Here is a 22,286-nt window from a genome sequence, read left to right on the forward strand (position 1 = left end):
CAAGAAGACATTTCAAGCCTAAATGTGTATGAATACAATAATTAAACCTCCAGGTGCCTACCATCGCCAGCGTCATTTAACATGGCTCCGGGCGTGTTGGCCAATATGAACAGACGAGAAAAACAAATAACAGGCATAAATACTAGAAGGCGGCGGCTCGGGTGATACATGGTATACCTAGAAACTCAAAAGTATTGACTAAAAATAGAAATAGAAATGATGAGTGCCATCAGGGATGTAAAGCAATAAGCCAGTTTCCACAGGTGGAAAGAGTGATAATTGGTATTAAACTTGCTGGAAGATGATTTGTCATTATTTATTGTAATGCTCATGTGTACGTGTCCTTAGCCAGGGGACATTTGGGCAGGGAGGTTAGAATGAAAAGTAAGCACACACAGAGAGAGATGTTTGGGTGAATGAGGGTTTGGAACTGGGGTTCTGGGGAGAAAGCTTCACCCCAAGGCAGAGGAAGTGACTCAGGGCAGAGTTGGCCAAGATGGCTAGAAGCCTAGGCAGGGGTCCCCTCACCCAGGCAGGCCAGGGCAGCCACCGATGGAACAGGAAGATGAACTCAACGCCAGACGAATGAAGGACTTGGAGTCCATCTCTACAGGGAGGGGAGCGTGTAGGAGGCAGGCTCTGGAAAAGATAGAACGTCATGATCTCCCCAAGAGGTGACAGAAGGAATCTGCTTCAGGCTACAGGTCTGCATCTGTAGGTCTGGCATTCAGCCCAGGCGCGGAGGGAGCAGGGAGTAATTCCAAGGTGAGAAATGGGCTCGCTCCCAGACACACCTCAAGAGGGTGAGTCAGGAGGGTCCGGAAAAAGGGCAGCTCAGTCCATTTACATCTCAGTGAGAACCAGGGAGACTGTAACTATTTTGGGGGGTGGGGGGGGGGGGGGGGGACGCAGGGGAGTCGATTTCTGGTAACGTTTCCTATTTGTTGTTTTTGTTATTCTATCTCAAAAACCGAAGGATTTTATTTAGATTTATGAACTAGAATACTAGACACACAGGAGCGTGCACCAACAAGACAACTTCACGAATTAACGAACACCCGTGTAGCCACCGTGCCTGTGAAGAAATAAACGCTGCCAGCCCAGAGGCCCCTCACAGATACATCTCCCCACAGAGACCGCCGCCCCGACTCCCCTGGTGATCACTTCTGCTTCCTGGTTTTGCCACCTACATGTCACCATCCAATACCATTGCGTGGTTCCGTCTGGTTTGCTTCCCGACAGCTAAATGGAATCTTACAAGATGTCTCTTGTACACATGGCTTCTTTCCCTCAGTATTAGCCTTTTTTTTTTTTTTTTTACGATTTATTCATGTTGTCTGTGATTTTTTCTCCTCCCACTCTGTGGGTATGTCTTTTCACTCTTCATGGCGTCTTTTGATGAACTGTTTTTAATTTTAACACAGTCGAATGTATCAGTCTTTTCCTCTGTGGTCTGTGCTTTTGGTGTCTGGTTTAAGGACTCCTTCCCCACCCCAGAGGCCATGAACATATGCCACATTATCTTCAAAAAGCTTTGTCATGTTGCCTTTTTCATTTAGTGCTGGGATCCACTTCGAATTGATTTTTGTGGGAGGCAGGGGTCACATCTCGCATTTTTTCCACGTGTTCCAACACACGTACTGAAAAGCCATCCTCCCCCCCCACACACACACACTCAACTGTGCCACCTTTGTCACAGAGCAAGTGTCCACACTGTACCCAGGCAAGAGAGGCCCAGGCCCTGGGCATAGCACCCCGAATATTACAATCATATGCATATTAAAAAACACATGGTGTGTTTCTTTTAAAAAAATTTTATTTTAGAGAGAGAGAAAGAGAGAGAGAGAAACATCCATTTGTTGTTCCACTTATTTATGCATTCATTGGGTGCCCTGACCAGAGATCAAACCCGCAACCTTAGACACTAATCAACCTCGCAACCCGGCCAGGGCCCATGGTGTGTTTCTTCACATTTGGAACATTCTCGCAATTACTTATTTGATTACTGCTTGTGTCACATCCTCTACCTTCTTTCATTTTCGTCTCCAATAAAATGTATGTTGGGCATTCTAATGTTATTCCCCATTTCTCTTACCCTCCCTTCTTTATTTTCCTTCCATTTATTTCTCTCTGCTTCATTCTGGATGATTTCTTTGACTCACTATTATCATTTCAACTGTGTCTCACCTGAAACTCATTTATTGAATTGTTAAGTCTAAGGATTATATTTTTCAGTCCTAGAATTTGATGTTGTTCTTTTTCAAAACCGCTGGCTCATTTTTCATACTTTCCAATTCCCTGTCAACAATTTCAAGCTTGACTTTTACCTCCTTGAACACAGTGAGAATGGTTGTGTTAAGGCGACTCCTGCTGCTTTCAATCTCTGTAGTCTCCACGGGTCTGCTTCTCTTGTACATTCTCGCTTATGAGTCTTGTCTCCTCAGACTATATCTGGTTCTCTTTCATTGTATACTAGAGGCCCGGTGCATGAAATTCATGCACTCAGTGGGGGTCCCTCAGCCCAGCTTGCGCCCTCTCGCAGTCCGGAAGCCCTTGGGGGATGTCCGACTGACAGCTTAGGCCCACTCCCTGGACATCCTTAGCGCTGCCACAGAGGCGGGAGAGGCTCCCACCACCGCCACTGCACTCACCAGCTGTGAGCCCAGCTTCTGGCTGAGTGGCACTCCCCCTGTGGGAGCGCACTGACCACCAGGGGGCAGCTCCCGCATTGAGCATCTGCCTCCCGGTGGCCAGTGCACATCATAGCGACCAGTCATTCTGCCGTTTGGTCGATTTGCATATTAGCCTTTTATTATATAGGATTGGGTTGTATTTGGAGGGAAAAATGGTTTTCAAATATTTGAGGCATAGGCTGATGCTATCTTCTTCCAGAAAGGATTTTCATTGGTATCTTTAAGGTACCTGGGGGTAGGGGAAGAGAGGGCATTACCAGACCAGGACCAGTTTTTTAAATTCGAGTTCAAAGCTTGAAGTTTCCTGGGACACCTGATGACAGAGCTGAGTGAGCACCCACGGTGGCCTGGTTTACTGCATTCACCCTTCTTCCAAGTGCAGCCCCTTGGTCCTAGTCTAAGGAGATTGAATACAGGTAAGGATAGCCCTCGACTCCAACATCCCCTGAGTGGCTCCTCCTGGAATCAGCAGGTGCTCCCCAGGTCAAAAGCACCTTGCGTGCCGAAACCGGTTTGGCTCAGTGGATAGAGCGTCAGCCTGCGGACTGAAAGGTCCCAGGTTCGATTCCGGTCAAGGGCACGTACGTTGGTTGCGGGCACAACCCCAGTAGGGGGCGTGCAGGAGGCAGCTGATCAATGTTTCTCTCATCGATGTTTCTAACTCTATCTCTCTCCCTTCCTCTCTGTTAAAAAAATCAATAAAATATATATAAAAAAAAAAAAAAAGCACCTTGCGTGCTCAGCTCATCCTTCTGGGTTTCTACTTGCAGACCTCAGCCAGGTAACCACTCATGTTTTTGTTGGCTCAGTGGATAGAGCTTCAGCCTGCCTGCAGACTCAAGGGTTCCAGGTTCAATTCTGGTCAAGGGCAAATGCCCAGGTTGCAGTCTCAGTCCCCAATAGGGGGCGTGCAGGAGGCAGGCGATCAATGATTCTCTCATTATTGATGTTTCTATCTCTCTCCCTCTCCCTCTCTGAAATCAATTAAAAAAATATATTTTTTAAAATAAAAAAATAAACTTGCCGAAACCGGTTTGGCTCAGTGGATAGAGCGTCGGTCTGTGGACTGAAAGGTCCCAGGTTCGATTCCGGTCAAGGGCATGTACATTGGTTGCGGGCACATCCCCAGTGGGGGCTGTGCAGGAGGCAGCTGGTCGATTTATCTCTCTCATAGATGTTTCTAGCTCTCTATCCCTCTCCCTTTCTCTCTGTGAAAAATCAATTTAAAAAAAAATAAAATAAAATAAAATAAACTTTACATTGTGGAATAATTTTATACTTACAGAACCCCCCTGAATGTCCTTCATTCTGTCTGCTCCACCTAACATTAACATCTTACATAATCGTGATACATTTGTCACAACCAAGAAATTCACTTTGGCACATTACTAGTAACTAAACTCCTGACTTTATTAGTATTTGACTAGTTTTTCCACTGATATCCTTTGATGGTAGGGCACCTCCCAGAATTCTGGGTAAGAAGCAGGACACATGTGTCCTCTCCTCTCAGATCCCCAAACCCACCAGGGGACACATCTTGCCCACCCTATTGCTCTCCCTCCCCCGCCCCCATCCACCCCATGGGGTAGGACCCGGTGCAGGGCCCATACTAATCCCTCCCTCTAGGCCCTTCTCCCCAGCTCCTGCAATACTTTTAGGCCTGGTCAGGTGAGGCCGAGCGCACCTAGCTCCGGGTGAGGCCATGTGTCCCTGTATCTGGGTGAGGCCTCGCGCACCTAGGTCCGGGTGAGGCCACGCGCCCCTGGGTCTGGGAGAGGCCACGCGCCCCCAGGTCCGGGTGAGGCCATGTGTCCCTGTATCCGGGTGAGGCCTCGCGCGCCTAGGCCCAGGTGAGGCCACGTGCCCCTGGGTCTGGGAGAGACCACGCGCCCCTGGGTCTGGGTGAGGCCATGTGTCCCTGGATCCGGGTGAGGCCTCGTGCGCCTAGGTCCGGGTGAGGCCACGCGCCCCTGGGTCTGGGAGAGGCCACGCGCCCCCGGGTCCGGGTGAGGCCATGTGTCCCTGGATCCGGGTGAGGCCTCGCGCACCTAGGTCCGGGTGAGGCCACGCGCCCCCGGGTCCGGGTGAGGCCATGTGTCCCTGGATCCGGGTGAGGCCTCGCGCGCCTAGGTCCGGGTGAGGCCACGTGCCCCTGGGTCCAGGTAAGGCCATGTGTCCCTGGACCCGGGTGAGGCTGGGTCTCAGGTCCGGGTGAGGCCACGCGCCCCCGGGTCCAGGTGAGGCCATGTGTCCCTGGATCCTGGTGAGGCCTCGCGCACCTAGGTCCGGGTGAGGCCACGCGCCCCTGGGTCTGGGAGAGGCCACGTGCCCCTGGGTGTGGGTGAGGCCACGTGCCCCTAAGTCCGGGTGAAGCTGTGCCCCTGGGTCCGGCCGAGACCAAACCAGAGGGAGTCGGACCTCCGTTACCACCATTTGTCCACCATCCAGAGCTGAGGGGTCAGTGCTGACATGTACACATAAGGAACTGGTGGACATTGAAATTGGGTCTCTAAAGAACTGTTAGTCCAGAAAGAAACTCACTACAGACTGATTCATTTGCCTGTCAGCATAACTATTATTGCTCATCTCACATTCAGTTCTTATAAGTATATCTCTAGGGACACATGATCTCGCTCATCTAGGTGAAATGATGAACAACATAGACTGATGAACAAGAACAGAACCAGAAACAAGGAGGCATCGATCGGACTATCGGGCCTCAGAGGGAGGATAGGGGAGGTTGGGGGGAGGGGGGAGAGATCAACCAAAGGACTGGTGTGCATGCATATGAGCCTATCCAACGGTTAAGTTCAACAGGGGGTTGGGGCATCCGTGGGGAGGGGTGTGGGATGGGATTGGGGGGATGAGGACAAATATGTCACATTTTTCAATAAAGAAATTAAAAAAAAAAAAACTTTTAGGCCTGGAGCATCTGTTTCTAACGGAGTCCTCAAACCTGGCTCCTGGTTAGGTGTGGGGCTGCGGAGGGAAGGACCTCACCAGACACACAAAGGGAGCAAGGATGATGCATATTAGACCCAACCCCCTTCTACATAAAAATTAAAATGTGGTAACACTTCTTTTCCTCTCCGGAAATGCAATCATAAATAATATGTCTTCTCACACTTACTTTTTAAAAATCACCATACAGTGCCTGAGCTGTAACAGAGGGAAAAAAGGAAAACAACTTGTCACCAAATAAAACATATTTCAAAGTGTCAACGCACAGGCCCTGGGACACCGGAAACCGTGACAGTGTCAGATGCTTGTCCCTGCCTATAATAAATAAGTTAGGCTTTAAGATAAGCAGGAAGGCACTAGCTGGTTTGGCTCAGTGGATTGAGCCTCGGCCTGAGGACTGAAGGGTTCCAGGTTCAATTCCGCTCAAGGGCACATGCTTGGGTTCCAGCACGATCCCCAGTAGGGGGATGTGCAGGAGGCAGCCGATCAGTGATTCTCTCTCATCATTGATGTCTCTCTCTCTCTCTCCCTCTCCCTTCCTCTCTGAAATCAATAAAAATATATTTTTAAGAAAAGATAAGCAGGAAGGTCAGAAATTATTCTGTACAGGACAAGGCAGAAATGAAAGAAGAGAGATAGACTATCAAATGCTAGAATAAATATTATTTTCATCCGTGTTTTTAAAACTGCAAAAACCGGTTACCTTTTGCAGCCTATACATGTAATGGGAGTGGGGTCCTGGGCTGGGGTCATCCTTACCGGGTTTTCACTGATGCGAACCTCTGTCCTGCCCAGCAGTGCCCCCAATCACAGTGACATTAAAACCTGTCTCCCACACCCCCAGAATATCACACACACACACACACACACACACACACACACACACCCCTCCCAGAACCACTGAATTGTTACTTCAAATATTAGCCCAACAAGTGGATAAAATTCTGGCTGTCTCTATGGACGTACACATGCCCAAATGTAAACAGCGGTTTTCTGACAGAGAAGGGGGGTTACAGGAAACATTCCCATTGTTCTTTTTTTTTTTCCCCCACCATTTCTGTATTGTGTAAAATTTTGCTTACAACCTGCATGGACTTTGCAATCCAAAAACACACACCGACAGATCTATTTTGAAAAACGATGTGTCAGGGCTCCCTCTAGGGTCCGTGTTCATTTTGTTCCTTTCAAGAGGGATTCAAATCTACGGCGGCGGGAAACTGCTAATTAATTTTTTTTTGCTGCCAAGACGGCTCTGCCTTGCAGCACGGCCTGCAGATGGCTCCCTCTCAGGCCAGCCCTGCGGCTTCTGACCCCTGCCTGCACCGCCGCCCGGTGGCCAAGGACCGTACTGCGCCCTCCGGCCGGCGGTGCAGGAGGGGCAGTGGGCACTGCCTCAGGGGCTCTGACCTCTATCATTGACCTCTTGGCAATCTGGTGAAGCTTACCGGCCCCCTCTCAGAATAATGGTCTTTTTTTTTTTTCCCAGAGAGGAAAGGAGAGGGAGAGAGAGATAGAAACATCAATGATAAAGAGAGAATCATTGATAGGGCTGCCTCCTGCATGCCCCACACTGGGGATCCAGCCCGCAACCAGGGCATGTGCCCTCACTGGGAATTGAACCGAGACCTCCTGTTTCATAGGTCGATGCTCAACCACTGAGCCACCCCGGTCGAGCAGAATCATGGTCTTTTAAATATATAAAATACACATGCTTAGAAGAAAACCAATAGCATTGAAGTGGTTATCAAAATATGTACGTGTGTAATATAGGAGTAAATGTGCTTCTCTATTAGCGCTTTAAAAACCAGCTCTAGAGGCAAATTTAATCACTAAGGATCTTCCATGCAATGAGGAGCAGCCACCATATTTTGGGTTATCGGTGACAACTTGACGTGCCAGTGTCTGTGATTTGTCTTGGTGGCAAAGTCACAGGTCCTGCTAACACTCATAATAGAAGGAAAAGATATTACTTAAGGCTTAGAGAAAGTCATTTTGTAATTTTTTTTTCTCATCCCAGTTCATGGACTCCCTGCATTTTACACATCGACCCCCTTAGGTGCATGGCTGTGGGCATGGTTAAGACTCCTTGGAAGGGGCAGAGGTTTGGGAGAAGTTCTCTCGTGGAATATTTTGGGGGGGGGGAGGAGGTTAAGCGGGGAGGGAGGTAATTAGATTGAATGGCAAAGGCAGATCCCTGGGCTGGGTGCCCAGAGGTGACCCACAGGGCCCCTCCCCTCCCTTCCTCGTTTGGATCCCACTGGTCGGGAGGAAGTTAAAGCTCGTGTGCTCCCAAGAGGCACTCCCAGTTCGCTGCGTGTGCTCCTGCGTGTCCTGTGCCCACCATGAGGCCCCTGGTGCTGCTGTGGGGCTGCCTCCTGCTCCCAGGTGAGACGGGCAGAGGGAGTAGCGGAGGGGTGTAGGGCTGAGCCTGTGAGTCTGCCGAGAGAGGACCCCCTGAACCGACATTTCCTTTCCTGCTGTGCGTGTGGCTGTGACCCAGCCCTGCCTGGTCCTTCCAGGCTTCACCCCACCCCAGGCCTCCGCAGCCCTCAGAGGGCCGGCACTTGCTGGTTCTGGAACCCAGAGCCAGGGGTTGTCCCCGACGGGGGGTTCCAGCTTCTTGGTGTCTGTGTGGCTGTGAGAGACGCTTTCCTCTCTCATCACTTTCCTACTCGGAGGCAGAGCAGACATCCCCCATACAGTTGCCGCGTGAAACTCAGCAAACATTTCTTGAACGGCTGCTAAACTCACAGCAACCCTGAGAGGCCATCTGCACGTTTCATCCGTTCACAGACCTGCTCTATTGTTAACCTTTTAACATCAAACATCAGGGTGCATTTTGTAAGTCATGCCAGTTGTTCCATTGACAATGTTCTTCTTAGCAGTATGTAAAATGATAGTGTGCCTTACATATGATAACATCTTACATTACACGAGAATGAAGTCCGACCATTTGGAACAGCATGGATGGACCTAGAGGGTCTTATGCTAAGCGAAGTAAGTCAGTCAGAGGAAGACAAACACCATATGATTTCACTTATATGTGGAAGCTAAAGAACAAAATAAACAAAGAAACAAAATTGAAACAGACTCATAGATACAGAGAACAGACTGGTGGTTGCCAAAGGGAGGAGGGAGGGAGGACCGGGTGGAAAGGGTGAAGGGATTCAGAAATACAGATTGGTGGTAACAGAACAGTCACGGGGATGTACAGTACAGCACAGAGAATATAGCCAGTAATATTGTACTAACTATGTATGGGGCCAGGTGGGTACTGGAAATAGCAGGAGGAACACTTTGTAAAGTATATGGCTGTCCCACCGCCATGCTGTACACATGAAACTAATACAAAATAGTATGGAATGTAAACTGTAATTGAAAAATAAGCTAATATTTTAAAAGAACAAATTACAACTGCGCATTGTGGAGAAGAAAATGTCACCGACGGAGATAACCAATGTTAATTGGCTGACTGTGTGTGTATTAAAAGTATTTTTTCTTTTTTATATATATATTTTTTTTGATTTCAGAGAGGAAGGGATAGAGAGATAGAAACATCAATGATGAGAGAGAATCATCTATCAGCTGCCTCCTGCACGCCCCCTACTGGGGATCGAGCCCGAAACCCAGGCATGTGCCCTTGACCGGAATCAAACCCAGGACCCCCCACTCCGCAGGCTGATGCTCTATCCACTGAGCCAAACCAGCTAGGGCAAAAGTAATTTTTCTTTAAAAAACCAAAAAAACCCAGATAATTCAGGATCTACACTTTTGTATCCTGCCTTCTCATTTATTATTATTTTTAGCCCCACCTTTTTTTTAAATTATATTTTATTGATTTTTTACAGAGAGGAAGAGAGAGGGATAGAGAGTTAGAAACATCGATGATAGAGGAACATCGATCAGCTGCCTCCTGCACAACCCCTACTGGGGATGTGCCCGCAACCAAGGTACATGCCCTTGACCGGAATCGAACCCGGGACCCTTCAGTCCGCAGGCCGACGCTCTATCCACTGAGCCAAATCGGTTTCGGCTTAGCCCCACCTTTAAATCTGAGTCTCCAGTTATGAACATGACTGCTTGTTAGACCCCCAGGCAGACTCCAAAAGTCTGTATGAGGCCAGGAGCCACCCAACTACCTTACCCTGTTTGAGCAGGAGGTCAGTGACCCCCATGACCAGGTTCTCACTTGGCACCGCCCAGTGTTGCGGGGGCCTCTCCAGAGGCTGCAGAATTCCCTGGGTTTGGGCTGCGGTCGCACCTCTCCAGACTCCACCTGGAGCAGCTCACGGTCACAGGCCATGAGGCTGGTTTTCCACGGACCTCTACAAACAGGGGATTTTGTCGATTAATGTTTGCCCTTGGGTTATTATGTCTATCAATAAAAATAATTCTTTTCAACAACAACAACAACAAAAAGATATTATCCTTACCTATAGATGAGAACACTCAGAAGCCCAGAGAGGTCAAGCAACTTCCCCAAGATCACACAGCTCCTAAGTGGCAGTGCCGGGACTCACACTCCAGGCTGTCTGAAGCGAGAGCTTCCCTCCCCATAATCCTTTTAAAGTGTCAGGTTTAGGGAAACAATTATATAGAAATAGATCTATTTCAACAGCCCTGTCCCAAGGTCCCCTGATGGGTGGGGAGTACCAGCTCTGACAGAGCTGCCCCCAGAAAGGGGTGACGGAGAAAATCCTCTGGTCTTGACCGCGGTGCTTGAATCCAGGGAATTCTGACCCCTGTCCCTGCTGTGGTTGCAGGTTATGAAGCGCTGACGGGGCCGAAGAAGATCAGAGGATTCGAAGGTGGCACTGTGTCCCTGCAGTGCACCTACGCGGAGAAGCTGCGGGAGCACAAGAAATACTGGTGCAGGAAAAGCGGGGTCTTCCTCTCCCGCTGCTCGGGCATTATCTACGCGAGAGAAGACGGCCAGGAGAGGACAGAGGGCAGGGTGTCCATCCAAGACAATCCCCAGAAGCTCACGCTCAACGTGACCCTGAGGAAGCTCACCCTGCAGGACTCGGGAGACTACTGGTGTGGCATCACCATCCTGGGCATCGATGAGACGTTCCTGGTCTCTCTGCTAGTCCTTCCAGGTAACTGAGGTCTCTCCTGCCCTGGCTGGAGGACGGGAGATGCCGAGGGGAAGGGGGGTGGGGTGGGTCGGTAGTGGACCCAGTTCCCCCAACACGAAGGGCGCAATGCCTCATGGGGGTGTGTCTCAGGGACGCAGTGAAACCACACAGGTCAAAAGTGCGTCAGCGTGTGGGGCACAGAGGTTGCCGCAGGAGCCTCCGCTGTTCCTTCCCTCTCGCTGCCCAAGGTCACCCCACTAGTAGGTGGCAGAGCAGCCTCAAACCCAGGTCTGTCCAATGCCCGGCTCAGTGCCCTTCCTCTCTGCCCAGCTGTGGGAGACATTGCCACGGCTGGGGCAACAGAAAAGATTCCCTCCCTCCCTGGAGTCAGAGAGAGTCCAGAGGATTCCTCAGGCTGGGCCCTCCCCACAGCATCACCTAAGCCAGTGGTCAGCACACTCATTAGTCAACAGAGCCAACTATCAACAGTACAACGACTGAAATTTCTTTTGAGAGCCAAATTTTTTTAACTTAAACTTCTTCTAACGCCACTTCTTCAAAATAGACTCGCCCAGGCTGTGGTATTTTGTGGAAGAGCCACACTCAAGGGGCCAAAGAGCCGCATGTGGCTTGCGAGCCGCAGTTTGCCGACCACGGATAAGCCATGGCCACGCTGGCCTCACCTGCTTGTAGCTCCCTCGGCTCTTCCTTCTCGCCTGCTCTTCTCAGATCTTGAAGTCCCATGGACAGGTGTGAGGCGTGCCTGGCAACCAGCCTCAGAGGGGCTTGTAGAGCTCGGAAACATTAGTGGCTGGGCTGGGGCTGGGGCTGGGGCTGCGGCTGGGGCTGGGGCTGGGGCCTGGGGCTGGGGCTGGGGATGAGTACCTCTCTGAGTGCCCAGAATCCCACCTGGACCTGCTGAGCCAAGGAGGAGGAGAACCAGAAAGGCCCAGGGGAGTGGGCAGCCCCCGGCTGCATGTCAGTAAGGGTGAGGCAGGTCTTTGTATCGAGTTTCACAGATGGGGACTGAGGCTCCGAGAGATGAAATGATTTGCCCAGGGTCTCACAGCAGGAAGTGGTGGGGCCAGGAGTCAAAAGCAGGTCATTTCTGGCTTTGGAATCTGCTCTTTCCCTCTCCTGGCCCCAGAGCTGGGACCCATCCCACCCCAGGTCCATCCCCACTGCCAGATCCCCATCATCCATGGGTCTTTATTTTAATCCTGTATTTGAGGCTCTACTGTTTTCATTATATTATCCTCCTGTATCAGACCCTGTTGGCCTCTCTCTGATGACGGTTGGGATATTGAAAATAAAGAAAGCTAACGGCAGTGGTGGGCTGGTGAATAACAAACGGCTGGGGAAACTCCGACTTGTAGTGTTTGCCCATTTCTGTGGTGTAAATGCCCCTGCCGTGGCCAATTTCCAGCCACCAGCAGTTTAACAACCAGCTCACAAAATTCCCGAAAAGCTAAGTCTTAGCTCTCACGAGCCAGTGTGCGTGTCTGCACACCACAGAGTGTGGCAAAGCATTCGAAGAACTTCTAGGAAGGTCAGAGCAAGGCAAGATGCCCACTACCATTACTACTCTTCATCATTACCTGGAGGCCCTAGGCAATGAAATAGGATGAGATTAAGAAGTACACATATTGGAAAGGAAAAGAAAAATATTCTTTATCTGCAGATTTGATCATTTACTCAGAAAATTTGGAGAAAAACTGACCTAGATCACAATAGAAAATGGTGGGAAAGGAAGAGAGTCCAGGATGGCATGTAAGTCAGAAAGGAGGCGACTGATAGACGTGGGGAGGCGGGGAGCGCAGTGGCTGCTGGGAGCTTGGCCCCACTGGCTTCTGGGAGCTAGGCACCTGCCTACTGTGCTAGGCAAGGAGGCTAGGCGTTTTGCCCTTGGAAAGTCCCAGCCTAGTGGGGAGTCCCAGCCTAGTGGGGAGTCCCAGCCTAGTGGGGAGACCCCATAAACAAGTTATTGCCACAAATGGAGTATTAGTTCCACTGGCGCCACACACAGGGTGCTGTGGGTACATGAAGAATAGAGGATTGGCTCCTCCCAGGGAAGGTGTGGAGTTGACTTTTGAGCCGGTGCTTGGTGAGTTCAGTCGAGATGGGAAGGAAAGGCATGGCACACAAAGGAACAGCAAGTCAAAGGTATGGAAGAGGCAGGAGGCTAGCTTAGATGGACTAGAGGGTAGCCGTCTGGTCGGCGCACGGGATGGGGAAGAGGTGAAGTTGGCAAAGTGGGTTGAAGCCTGAGTTTAAAAGGCCTTGAACGGCACGAGAAAAAGTTTGGATTTCAGCTTATGGGCAATGGGGAGTCACTGACTGTTCTAAAGTAGAAAGTGATGGGGCCCAATAGATATTTTAGAGACAAAACTGGCATCGGGGTGAAGGGCGGCATGGAAAAGGCCGGTGGGCAGTGGGGGACAAGGGAAGCTGAAGGTCTGCGCTTAGTGGGAGGTCGAGGGTCTGCAGGAGCGGAAGGCCAGCAATCTGCTGGAATCTACCATCCGTGCCTCCTGAGTGGCTGAGGAAGGGGGAAAGGTGGCCATGCTCTGAGCGGAGATGGGGGGCGGGGGAGCTGCTGGCTGCTCCCAAGGCAGGAAATCTGGCTCAGAGCAGTGATCCCTGCCTCCCTGAGACAGCCTTTCCTTTCCTCTAGGTCCCTGCTGTCCTCCCTCCCCCACCCCCTCCTTCCAGCCTCTTGCCACAAGCCTCCAGCCCAAGGCCAAAGCTTGGCAAACTCAGCCCCCAGCATTGAGTGAGTCGTGGTTTTCCTGCCCCTCCTCGGCCCCTTTGTAGAGAAACAGCCAGTGGGTGCCGGCCTGGTGTCGGACGCTGCGCTATGTGGCCCCCACATCCTGGGAGCTGGGTTGTCAGCCGGGCAATGGGAGGCTCAGCAGGGTTAGGTCATTGGCTCAAGGTCACCCAGGAAGCAGACACAGCCTGCGGGCAGAGCTTCCGTGTGTTCAGGCGGGGGTCTGAGGGGCGAGCAGGACGGTCTGGGCCCTTTGCCTGACCTCTGGGCCTGTCCCTACCACCCTGCCCTGTCGACCCCGAGGCTGTTGAAGGAGATCAAGGACTATTGAGACCTAGGTGGGTGGGGGTGGGCATGTGATGGTGACATGAGGACTTTCAGGGGAGAGCAGAGGTGACCATTGGCCAGGACCGTAGGGGGAGGGCAGGAAGGCATCTACCGAGTGGTCACTGGACTGGGTCTTGGAGGTGGGGGTGGGGTGTGCGCCTCCCCACGGAGAACAGGCTGTGGGCACAAAAAGGCTGGAGACTGTGCACAGGTGTGGGGCTTGCCTGAGCTATGGCTTGCTCAACACGGCATTATCTAGGCCTCTGTTTGCTTCCTGGGGTGCCCTTTACCTGGGGGTGTTCTGAGAAACTGGTCCTGGGGAGGGGAAGGGATGGGAGGGGTTAGGGGTCAGGGGTCAGGGGTCAAGGCTCAGAGGTCTGGGGATGGGATGCAGGGGCCAGGGAAGGTGCTGAGGCATTGCTTTTGGACTTGTAGCGTCTCCCGGTGTCCACCCGACAGTCACCAAGCAGGGGAAGACAGAGGCCTCGGCCTCTCCATTCACAGGGCCGACCCCGTCCGAGCCCGCAGGAACCCCTCTATACACAGGAACCTCTCCGTATGCAGGGACCTCCCCGAACGAAGAGCCCCCGCCTCACAGAGCCACCTCTCCTCATGCAGGGACCTCTCAGCCTCCCACGTACCCGGACTCCCCCTCTGCGAAAGACAGCAAGTCCAGGTGAGCTCCAGGTGACCAAGGTCACCTTTCAGGCCATCCCCAAACCGGAAGGAGCCTTTGAGCAAATGAGAACCTCACATTCCTTCCTCCAGGTGAAGACAGCCTCTGGCCGCGGCCACAGCCGGAGGCAGTGAGGGCAGATTCAGCCCTCGTCCCCCCCCTCAGCAGGGCCCTCGGGCAGGGAGCCACCTGCCCTGCAGGGGCCAGCAGCCCTGTCGCCCTGGACACGCAGCCCCGCCCAAGGCGAAGGGCCCACCCCTCTCCCTGCCCCAGCCTCAGGGACAGCCACCCCAGTTCAGTGGCTTTTGTCTGTATGCTTGGCCTTGGGCCCTGTGCCAGGCATGAAAATGTGGAACAAAAACATGTTTTCCCACCCAACTGGAGTCCAAACCTGAAGGATGGTTCTTGGGGGGGTTCATGCATAGTTGCACGCAGTTACTGACATCCGGGTAACGGCTGGCCAGTGCAGACCCAGCTGACCGTGTCGCCTGGGGTTGGCAGTGGAGATTGGAGTCCTTTGGGACTGACTAGATCAGTGGTTCTCAACCTTCCTAACGCCGCGACCCTTTAATACAGTTCCTCATGCCGTGGTGACCCCCAACCATAAAATTATTTTCCTTGCTACTTCATAACTGTCATTTTGCTACTGTTATGAGTCGTAATGTAAATATCTGTGTTTTCCGATGGTCTTAGGCTCGCGACCCACAGGTTGAGAACCGCTGCTGTAGAGCCTAAGACCATCGGAAAACACAGATATTTACATTACGATTCATTGACAGTAGCAAGATTACAGTTATGAAGTAGCAACGAAAATAATTTTATGGTTGGGGGTCACCACGACATGAGGAACTGTATTAAAGGGTCGCGGCGTTAGAAAGGCTGAGAACCACTGGACTAGATGTCTGGTCCCTGGTGCCCTCTGATCTCCTTGGGAAAGACAAGGGACGTGGCTGGGACCCAGAATAGGGATGTCGGGGCGCACAGCATGCTGCTGCTCTCTGGTGACCGCCCCCGGGCGCCTTCTGCAGGGTGTCCGACTCAAAGGCCCGCATCCTGGCGCCGGTCCTGGTGCTGCTGATCCTTCTGCTGGCCGCAGGCCTGGCTGTCGTCGGCAGGTGCTTGCTCCGGTGCAGGAAGGAAGGTGAGCACAGGTAGATGGGAGCGGGTGGGAGGCTTTTCAGCCGGGGACCTCCCTGAGACCACAGTTCCCGCCATCACCCCTGAGAAGCCCTGTGGCTCAGTGTGTCTGTCTGAGACACGGCATCACGAGTCCCTTCTGAGGGAGCCACAGGGCCATCGGCATTCGGGAAAAAGTAATTCAAATGGGGGAGTGAGAGCGGGGGCTCTCGCCTTGCTCACGTCCACCCAGAGCCATCAGTCACTTCCCTCCCTATTGTTCTTGGGGGTTCGTACGTAATTGCACGCAGTTACTGACATCCGGGTAAGCGCTGGCCAGTGCAGACCCAGCCGAACGTGTCCCCGGGGTTGGCAGTGGAGATGGGGGTCCTTTGGGACTGACGAGATGCTTGGTCCCTGGTGCCAGACATTTCTTCCCAGAGAAGCCATGTTCGGTCTCTGCAGGTCCAGCTCCTGTGTGAGTCCTGACTACAGGGGGGAAGGCTGGACCCAGCACTTGAACTGGTCACGTACATGGTGGCCGCTGGGTCTCTGGAGGTGCTCAGAGTCTTTGGAGGCCTGGCTTCAAATGCCAGGGCTCCTACCTTTTTAGCTGTGAGACCTTGGGGGACTCGTCTAACTTTCCTGAGCCGCGGCTTCTTCAGATCACAGATCTATGTCCAGAAAGAAATAGAATACGAGCCACATATATAATTTACAATCCTCTAATAGTCACATGAAAAAAATAAAAAAATGAACTAGTGGAGTTGATTTTAATCATATACTTTATTTAACACGATATAACGAAAACACGATCATTTCAGCGTGGAAACAAGATACAAATATTAGTGATACACATTCCACATTCGTTTTTTCCTACTGAGTCTTGGAAACCCGGTGTAATTCGGAGTCACAATTCCAGGGCGCAGTGACCATGTGTGGCTCGTGGCTCCTGTGTTGGACAGCACAGATACTACCGGAAATAGCAGTAACAGAGACTACCAGGTGCCGGGCATTGCTGTGTAGCTTATGTTGCCGTTATCTCCTTTGATCTCCTCAATACTGTGGCGTTAGGAACTACTTATCACAAGCACTCCCATTATACAGGGAAAGAGACTGAGGCCCTGTGCTCGCATCGCTAGGAAGTAGTGGAGACAGGAAGATGCTTGGGAAAGCACTTTGCAAACTGGCAATGTTATCCCTGTGCAGATGGCCATGGGCCAAGGGGACATCCTGTGCGGCCCCAGGAAGAAATGTCAGCTTTGCCCACGTCCCCAAATCCCCACAGAGGAGTCAGGGAGGAGCGTGCAGGTGGGAGCTATTCCTGGCCACAACCTCAGAACCTCTTAGCCTTTTGCCTCTCAAATTGTGGTCCCCAGCTAGCAGCAGTGACCCCTCCTGGTAGCCTGGTAGCAGTGCAGACTCTTAGGCCCCAAGGCCAGTCTACTGAATTAGATTCTGCATTTAATAACATGTCCTGGGGCCCTGTATGCACACTGAGGTTTAAGAAGCAATGACTTTAGCCCTGGCTGGTTTGTTCAGTGGTTAGAGTGTCGGCCCATGGACCGAAGGGTCTCTGGTTCGATTCCTGTTCAAGGGCACGTACCTCGGTTGCAAGTTCAATCCCCACTCCTACCCCACCCCACCCCCGGTTGGGGTGCGGGCAGGAGGCAACCAACCGATGGTCTCTAACACACTGATGTTTCTCTCTCTTCCCCTCCTCCATTCTTTCCACTCTCTCTAAAAATCAATGGAAAAAGTGTTCTCACTCTTTGGGTGAGGATTAAAAAAAGAAGCAATGACTTTAGCACACAGAATTTTACTTCCCCAGCCTGGTTCTGGCCCACATGAGGAGGTGTCCATGTACTGATCTCAAAAGGCCCAATCACTGCCAAGGGGCTGAGCTAGAAGGGGCATTTCTGCCCAACCTGCATGCCACCTCCCTCTAGGAAGCCCCTCCCCTCTGTGGGAGCAGCTGCAGGCTACTCCTGGCTACTCCTGGCCTCAAGGTGCTCCTTCTCATCTCTTTCAGTTCAAATGGCCACGGAGACACAGAAGAATGAGAAGGTCCATCTCTCACACTTGGTAAGTCAGGAAGCAGGCAAAGGCCACGCTCGGACCCTCAGACGCCGCAGGGCTGGAAGTTAGGGCTCCAGGCTCTGCCTCCGCGTCTCCCTACCTGGTCCTCCATTCCTCCATGGCTGACCTCAAGGCAGGGATAGCTTCCCACCACCAGGGAGTCTCTGAGCCCCAAGACCAGCCCTTCAGGCTGTGAGCTGACAGCCTTCCTCCTCACCGAGGGCCAGGCCCAGCGCCCTCCTCTCAACCCTCTTTTCTAATCAGAGGAGATCAGCGCTGGATCCAGAGTGGGCCTTTGAGATCTTCTTGTCCAGCCTTCCTCTAAGCTGGGTGTGCACCCCTTTTCAGAACCCCTGGGCGGGGCAGGGGGGGGGGAGCAGGTGGTGTCAGAAATACCCTCTCCCAACTGAAACCTCTAGGGGCGGGGCCCCTGTGGATTCTAACGCCCACCGGAGTTTGACAACTACAGGCTGGTCTGCTTGTGCAGAAGAGGAAACGGAGGCCCAGAGAGGGTAAAAATCTTGCCCAAGGTCACACAGCAAGTGGTGGCCCAACTAGAGAACTGGACCCCGATTTCTCATCTCCCATCTCTCCTCTCTTCAGAGCGCCCTCATGTGTTCCCTGAGCATTTCCTTGGCTCTGAGACACAGCCTGAAGGTGGCGCTCTGGGAACCCAGGGGAAGAAGGAATGGGGGTAACTCGCCCATCTTCCTGGAGAGGGGGGCCTGCCCTGGCCCTTCCCTGACCCCTGCAAAGAGAAACGTCCCTTTCCACGTAGGGAGAGGGCTGCCGCGTCACGGGTTCAGGAACCCAAAGCCCCACCTGCCTCACCCCTGCCCCCCACCCACCTCCCTCCGCTGTTTACCGAGATGCTTCCACTCGGATTTCCTAAACTCGGGAGGCAGGAAAGGGGCTACTCTGACTTCTTTCCTGGCGCCAGCAAAGACAAAAGCCTCAGGCCTGATCCCTCTTGGGAGGGGCCAGGGCGGGAATGGGGTCCTGGGCGTGGCTTAGGAAGCAGCTGTTGTTGTCTCAGGAAACTCTACAAGGCGAAAGGTGGTGGACCGGAGTGAGGGAAAGGTCAGGGAGAGGGACAGGGGCTGCCACCGGCCACTTTCGGAGCCTGGCCTCCAGGCTGTTCCTCCTGGGGCTCACCCCTCCCCATTGCCCCGAGAGGAGCTGGGGCAGGAGCGAGGACCTCCGGCTGCTGCGGGGCGTGCCTGCCCCAGGCCTGTGCCCTGCTCTGCGGCTGTCCAGCCCACACGGGGCGGGCTGCCTCGCTCTGCTTCCTGCCCCTGCACCTGTGGGAGGGCACTGGGCCCCTGAGCAGAGGAGCTGGGGTGGGGGGCTTTGTTAGGAGAAGGATGAACAGGTCTCCCAGGAGGGTCGGAGGCCAGATCCTGTGAGTGGGACCAACTGAAAACTTCTGCTTTTCTTTGGCTTCTGTCGTTCTGAGCGGAGTCGGGAGGTGGAGGTGAAGCACTGGAGGTTTGCCCTGGCAGTTTTCCTCAGTGCTCAGAGCGTCAGCCAGACGGCTGAAGGGTCTCAGTTTTGCCGTCAACGAGTCTCTCTCACATTCACGTTTCTCTCTTTCCCTGTCTCTCCCCCTACGTTCCACTCTCTCTCTCTCGGAGAATCAATGGAAAAAACATCCTTGGGTCCTCAGGTTGGGATGCCAGGCCCCTCCACTTCCTGCTCCCGGGTCCCAGCAGCGGGGCAGAGCACCGGCTGGGGTTGGCCGAGGCCCCTGGCCCAGACTCTCAGGGCACAGCTGTCCTGAGGTGCCTGGCCAGGAGCCTCCTGGCCTGATGGATGGTCTCATCTCACACTTACCCAGCTGCAACCCTGTCAGAGGGGAAAACTGGGGCTTAGGAGGTTATGTAACTTGCCCATCTCCCCGTGAATGTGAACGTGTTGGGGAGGTCCCAGTCTCCGCTGGACCACCCACCTCTCTTCCCCAGGCCCCGGTTTCCCCATCTGATCCAGGAGGGGTTCCTCAGACGTATGATCTCTGGAGAATTCTTCTCGTGCTGTTTGTTATTGGGTGAATCTTTGAGATGTCCAATTCTGCCCTCTCTGAGCCTATTACAAAGAACCTGCAGCCAGAGCTGGAAATAACAATAACGAAAACAAGCTCATCATTGCAGGAGTCCCCGTTGTGGAGTGATAAAACATTGTCACGAAGAGTCATTACAGCCCTGAGGGGAAAATGCGTATCCCCACCTTACAGCTTAGGACACGGGGTCTTGGGGAGGTCCGGTGGCCTGCCCACGGTCCCGCTGAGACGGAGGAAATGGGCCGTCGGGACTGTGACTTCACAGCCCATGTCCTCCCGCTCGCCCACCCCTCCTGCATTTCCCTTCACGGACCATCCCTGCTGCCAAGAACGGGCTGTTCTGACCGAGTCTCTGTTTCAGAACCGCCTGGTCCCGGAGTACGCGGTGGTCAACCTCGCAGCACCCGCTGGGCCTCGAGCCGGCCCCCTGCCCTCCGCCGGCCCCTACACGGAGATCCAGGAGATCCGGCGCCCACGCCAGGTTTGGACACAGGGCCCTCGGCGTCTAAAGCCACCGAGCCTGGCCCCGCTCTGTCAGTGCGGGGAAGTGGGGGAAGGCTCTTTCCTTAGCACTGCTCCCCCAACTCTGCTCCCCACCCATGCACCCACCTACCCCGTCATAACCACAGGCCTCGGGCCGTTCCACTCGGAGCCAGAGCTCTTGACCTTTCTTCCTTTCCCATCCAGAACATTCTTGACTGGCTTGTTGGGAATCACAGCTTAAACCAGCGGCCGCCAACCTTTCAGACCTCACGGACCACCGGTTGGCGGTTGGGGACCGCTGGCTTAAAGAGCTCGGGGCAGGCAGGATTCCAACATCTAAAGGCAGAGCCCGGCCTGGGCTCCCTGGGGAGGGGAGGGGGTGGAGGGAGGGCTAGGGGGGAGGGGCGGTGAGTCTAAGCCTGGGGATTCTGGGGAGTTGTTCGTTCCTGTGCCCCCTCACATGGACAGAGGGCCTGGAACTGGGGGAGAGGCTCTGGGGTGGATTCCCCCACCTGGGCTCTACTTCCAACCCCACTGCTATCTTTCCAGACTTTGGAGGAAGAGGAGGCCTCTCTCCAGGACCCGGCGGGTGAGGCGAACCCAGGGCCTCCCTTTCACGTGTCTGAGGAGGAGCTCAGATCCTCCGTGTTCATCCCAGTCTAGCCACCGAGCGCCCTCCGGGCCAGGCCTGCCGCCAACCGTGACCCGGAGTGGCTGGATGTACGCTCCTTCCAATGAGCTTTGGGCCGTGGCCTCAGAGTCCACCCGCCAGGCGCCGGGCCTCTGCAGGCTCCCCGGCTCTCCTGCCTGCCCCTGCCGGACCTGGAGGCCTGTGTCAGCCTGCCCGGTGGCCTCACGGTTCCAGCGGAGCCCGGGACCTCCCCAGCACGTTCACATCCCTGGGCCCTCGCCAGGCCCAGGCAGGGCTCAGAAGACCTGGTCTGGGTGTACCTGCTGCAGGCAATCCCCTGGGCCTGGACCCCGCAGCCGGCTTCCCTCCGCCCCCTCCAGGCCCGCCCCACCGGCTCCTCCCTTCCTTCCATCCTCAGACGCAGCACCACTTTCTCCTGCAGAAGCTGGAGGGGAGGGGGGAGCCTGTGGCTGGGTTAGACCAGTTCTGACTTCTCCAAGTGCAGCTGGGAACCACTGCATCCCAGGCAATCAGGAAGCTGCTTAACAAAGTGATTCCTGGGCTCCACCACCTCCTTCCAAACCGGCCCTGCGGGCGGGGGGGGGGGGGGGGGGGGGCAGCGATTTCTAACAAGTACCTGGCGATTTAAGGTGGAGAACCCCTGGGCACCCTGAACTCTCGGGTCCTTCCAGCTTAGTACTTTATTTGGAATGTGGGGTCTTCCGCCTGCCCCATAGGGATGCTCTGCCCAGGAAACCGTGACCCAGCTGGAGGCTTTCCTGGGCCTGCCTGAGGTCAGCCCAGGGCAGGTACACGCTGGGAGGCAGGGAGGCAGGGAGTCGCCTTTCGGATCTCCCCACCCAGCCAGCCATGCACTCCAGGCTTTGGAAGAAGGATGGAGAAACGCTTGGCCCCTTCCTCGTCGAGAAAGGGTTAATTGCCTGTGGGTGCTGGTGAGGGGCTGGGGTGAAGGGTAGGAAGCCACTGGTGCAGGTGGGTCTCTAAAATGGAGAAGGAAGGGTTTAGGGCAGGAACCTACGGGGAACCTCAAGGTGACCCTGAGTCTGGCCCCAGAGCTACTATTATTTTTCTTTCTTCTTTTTTTCACAGTGAAATTGGGGGCGGGGTGAGGGGTGGAGAGGGGATAGCTTGCCCGGTATACAAAACTTGGAGGGAAAAGAAGAAAATAAGTCACTCATCTTCTCACCGCTACCCAGAGACCCTCATTACTGCATTTCGTTCTATTTGCTTTCAGTCCTTTTTCTCCGCATCATTGGCTGGTGTTCTTTTGCAAATTATTTTGCATATACAACTTCATATCCTGCTTTTCCCACTTAACTATTAGAGCATATAGTTAAGCATTTCTCTATGATTTTACAAACCTTTTATAAATAAACTGTTTATCAGCTGTGTCAT

General features: G+C 53.5%; 1 protein-coding gene across 1 annotated transcript; it reads left to right on the plus strand.

Annotated features, from left to right (window-relative positions):
* Positions 1-7,983: 7,983 nt before the first annotated feature.
* Positions 7,984-21,458, plus strand: CD300LG (CD300 molecule like family member g). Its single transcript, XM_028157162.2, has 8 exons — positions 7,984-8,039; positions 10,418-10,753; positions 13,407-13,505; positions 14,265-14,505; positions 15,534-15,646; positions 17,654-17,706; positions 20,118-20,237; positions 20,789-21,458. The coding sequence occupies exons 1-8, from the start codon at positions 7,997-7,999 to the stop codon at positions 20,900-20,902; spliced, it is 1,119 nt and encodes a 372-aa protein (XP_028012963.2). The 5' UTR covers positions 7,984-7,996; the 3' UTR covers positions 20,903-21,458.
* Positions 21,459-22,286: the final 828 nt, after the last annotated feature.

This window comes from Eptesicus fuscus, chromosome 20 (assembly GCF_027574615.1).
Source record: "Eptesicus fuscus isolate TK198812 chromosome 20, DD_ASM_mEF_20220401, whole genome shotgun sequence".
NCBI lineage: Eukaryota > Metazoa > Chordata > Mammalia > Chiroptera > Vespertilionidae > Eptesicus > Eptesicus fuscus.

Bases quoted from the DNA above. Each gene is read 5' to 3' on its own strand.
- CD300LG (XM_028157162.2), top strand. From the start codon at position 7,997: ATGAGGCCCCTGGTGCTGCTGTGGGGCTGCCTCCTGCTCCCAG. The intron at 14,506-15,533 runs GTGAGCTCCAGG...CGCCTTCTGCAG, and splicing joins GCGAAAGACAGCAAGTCCAG to GGTGTCCGACTCAAAGGCCC. The intron at 15,647-17,653 runs GTGAGCACAGGT...CATCTCTTTCAG, and splicing joins GCTCCGGTGCAGGAAGGAAG to TTCAAATGGCCACGGAGACA.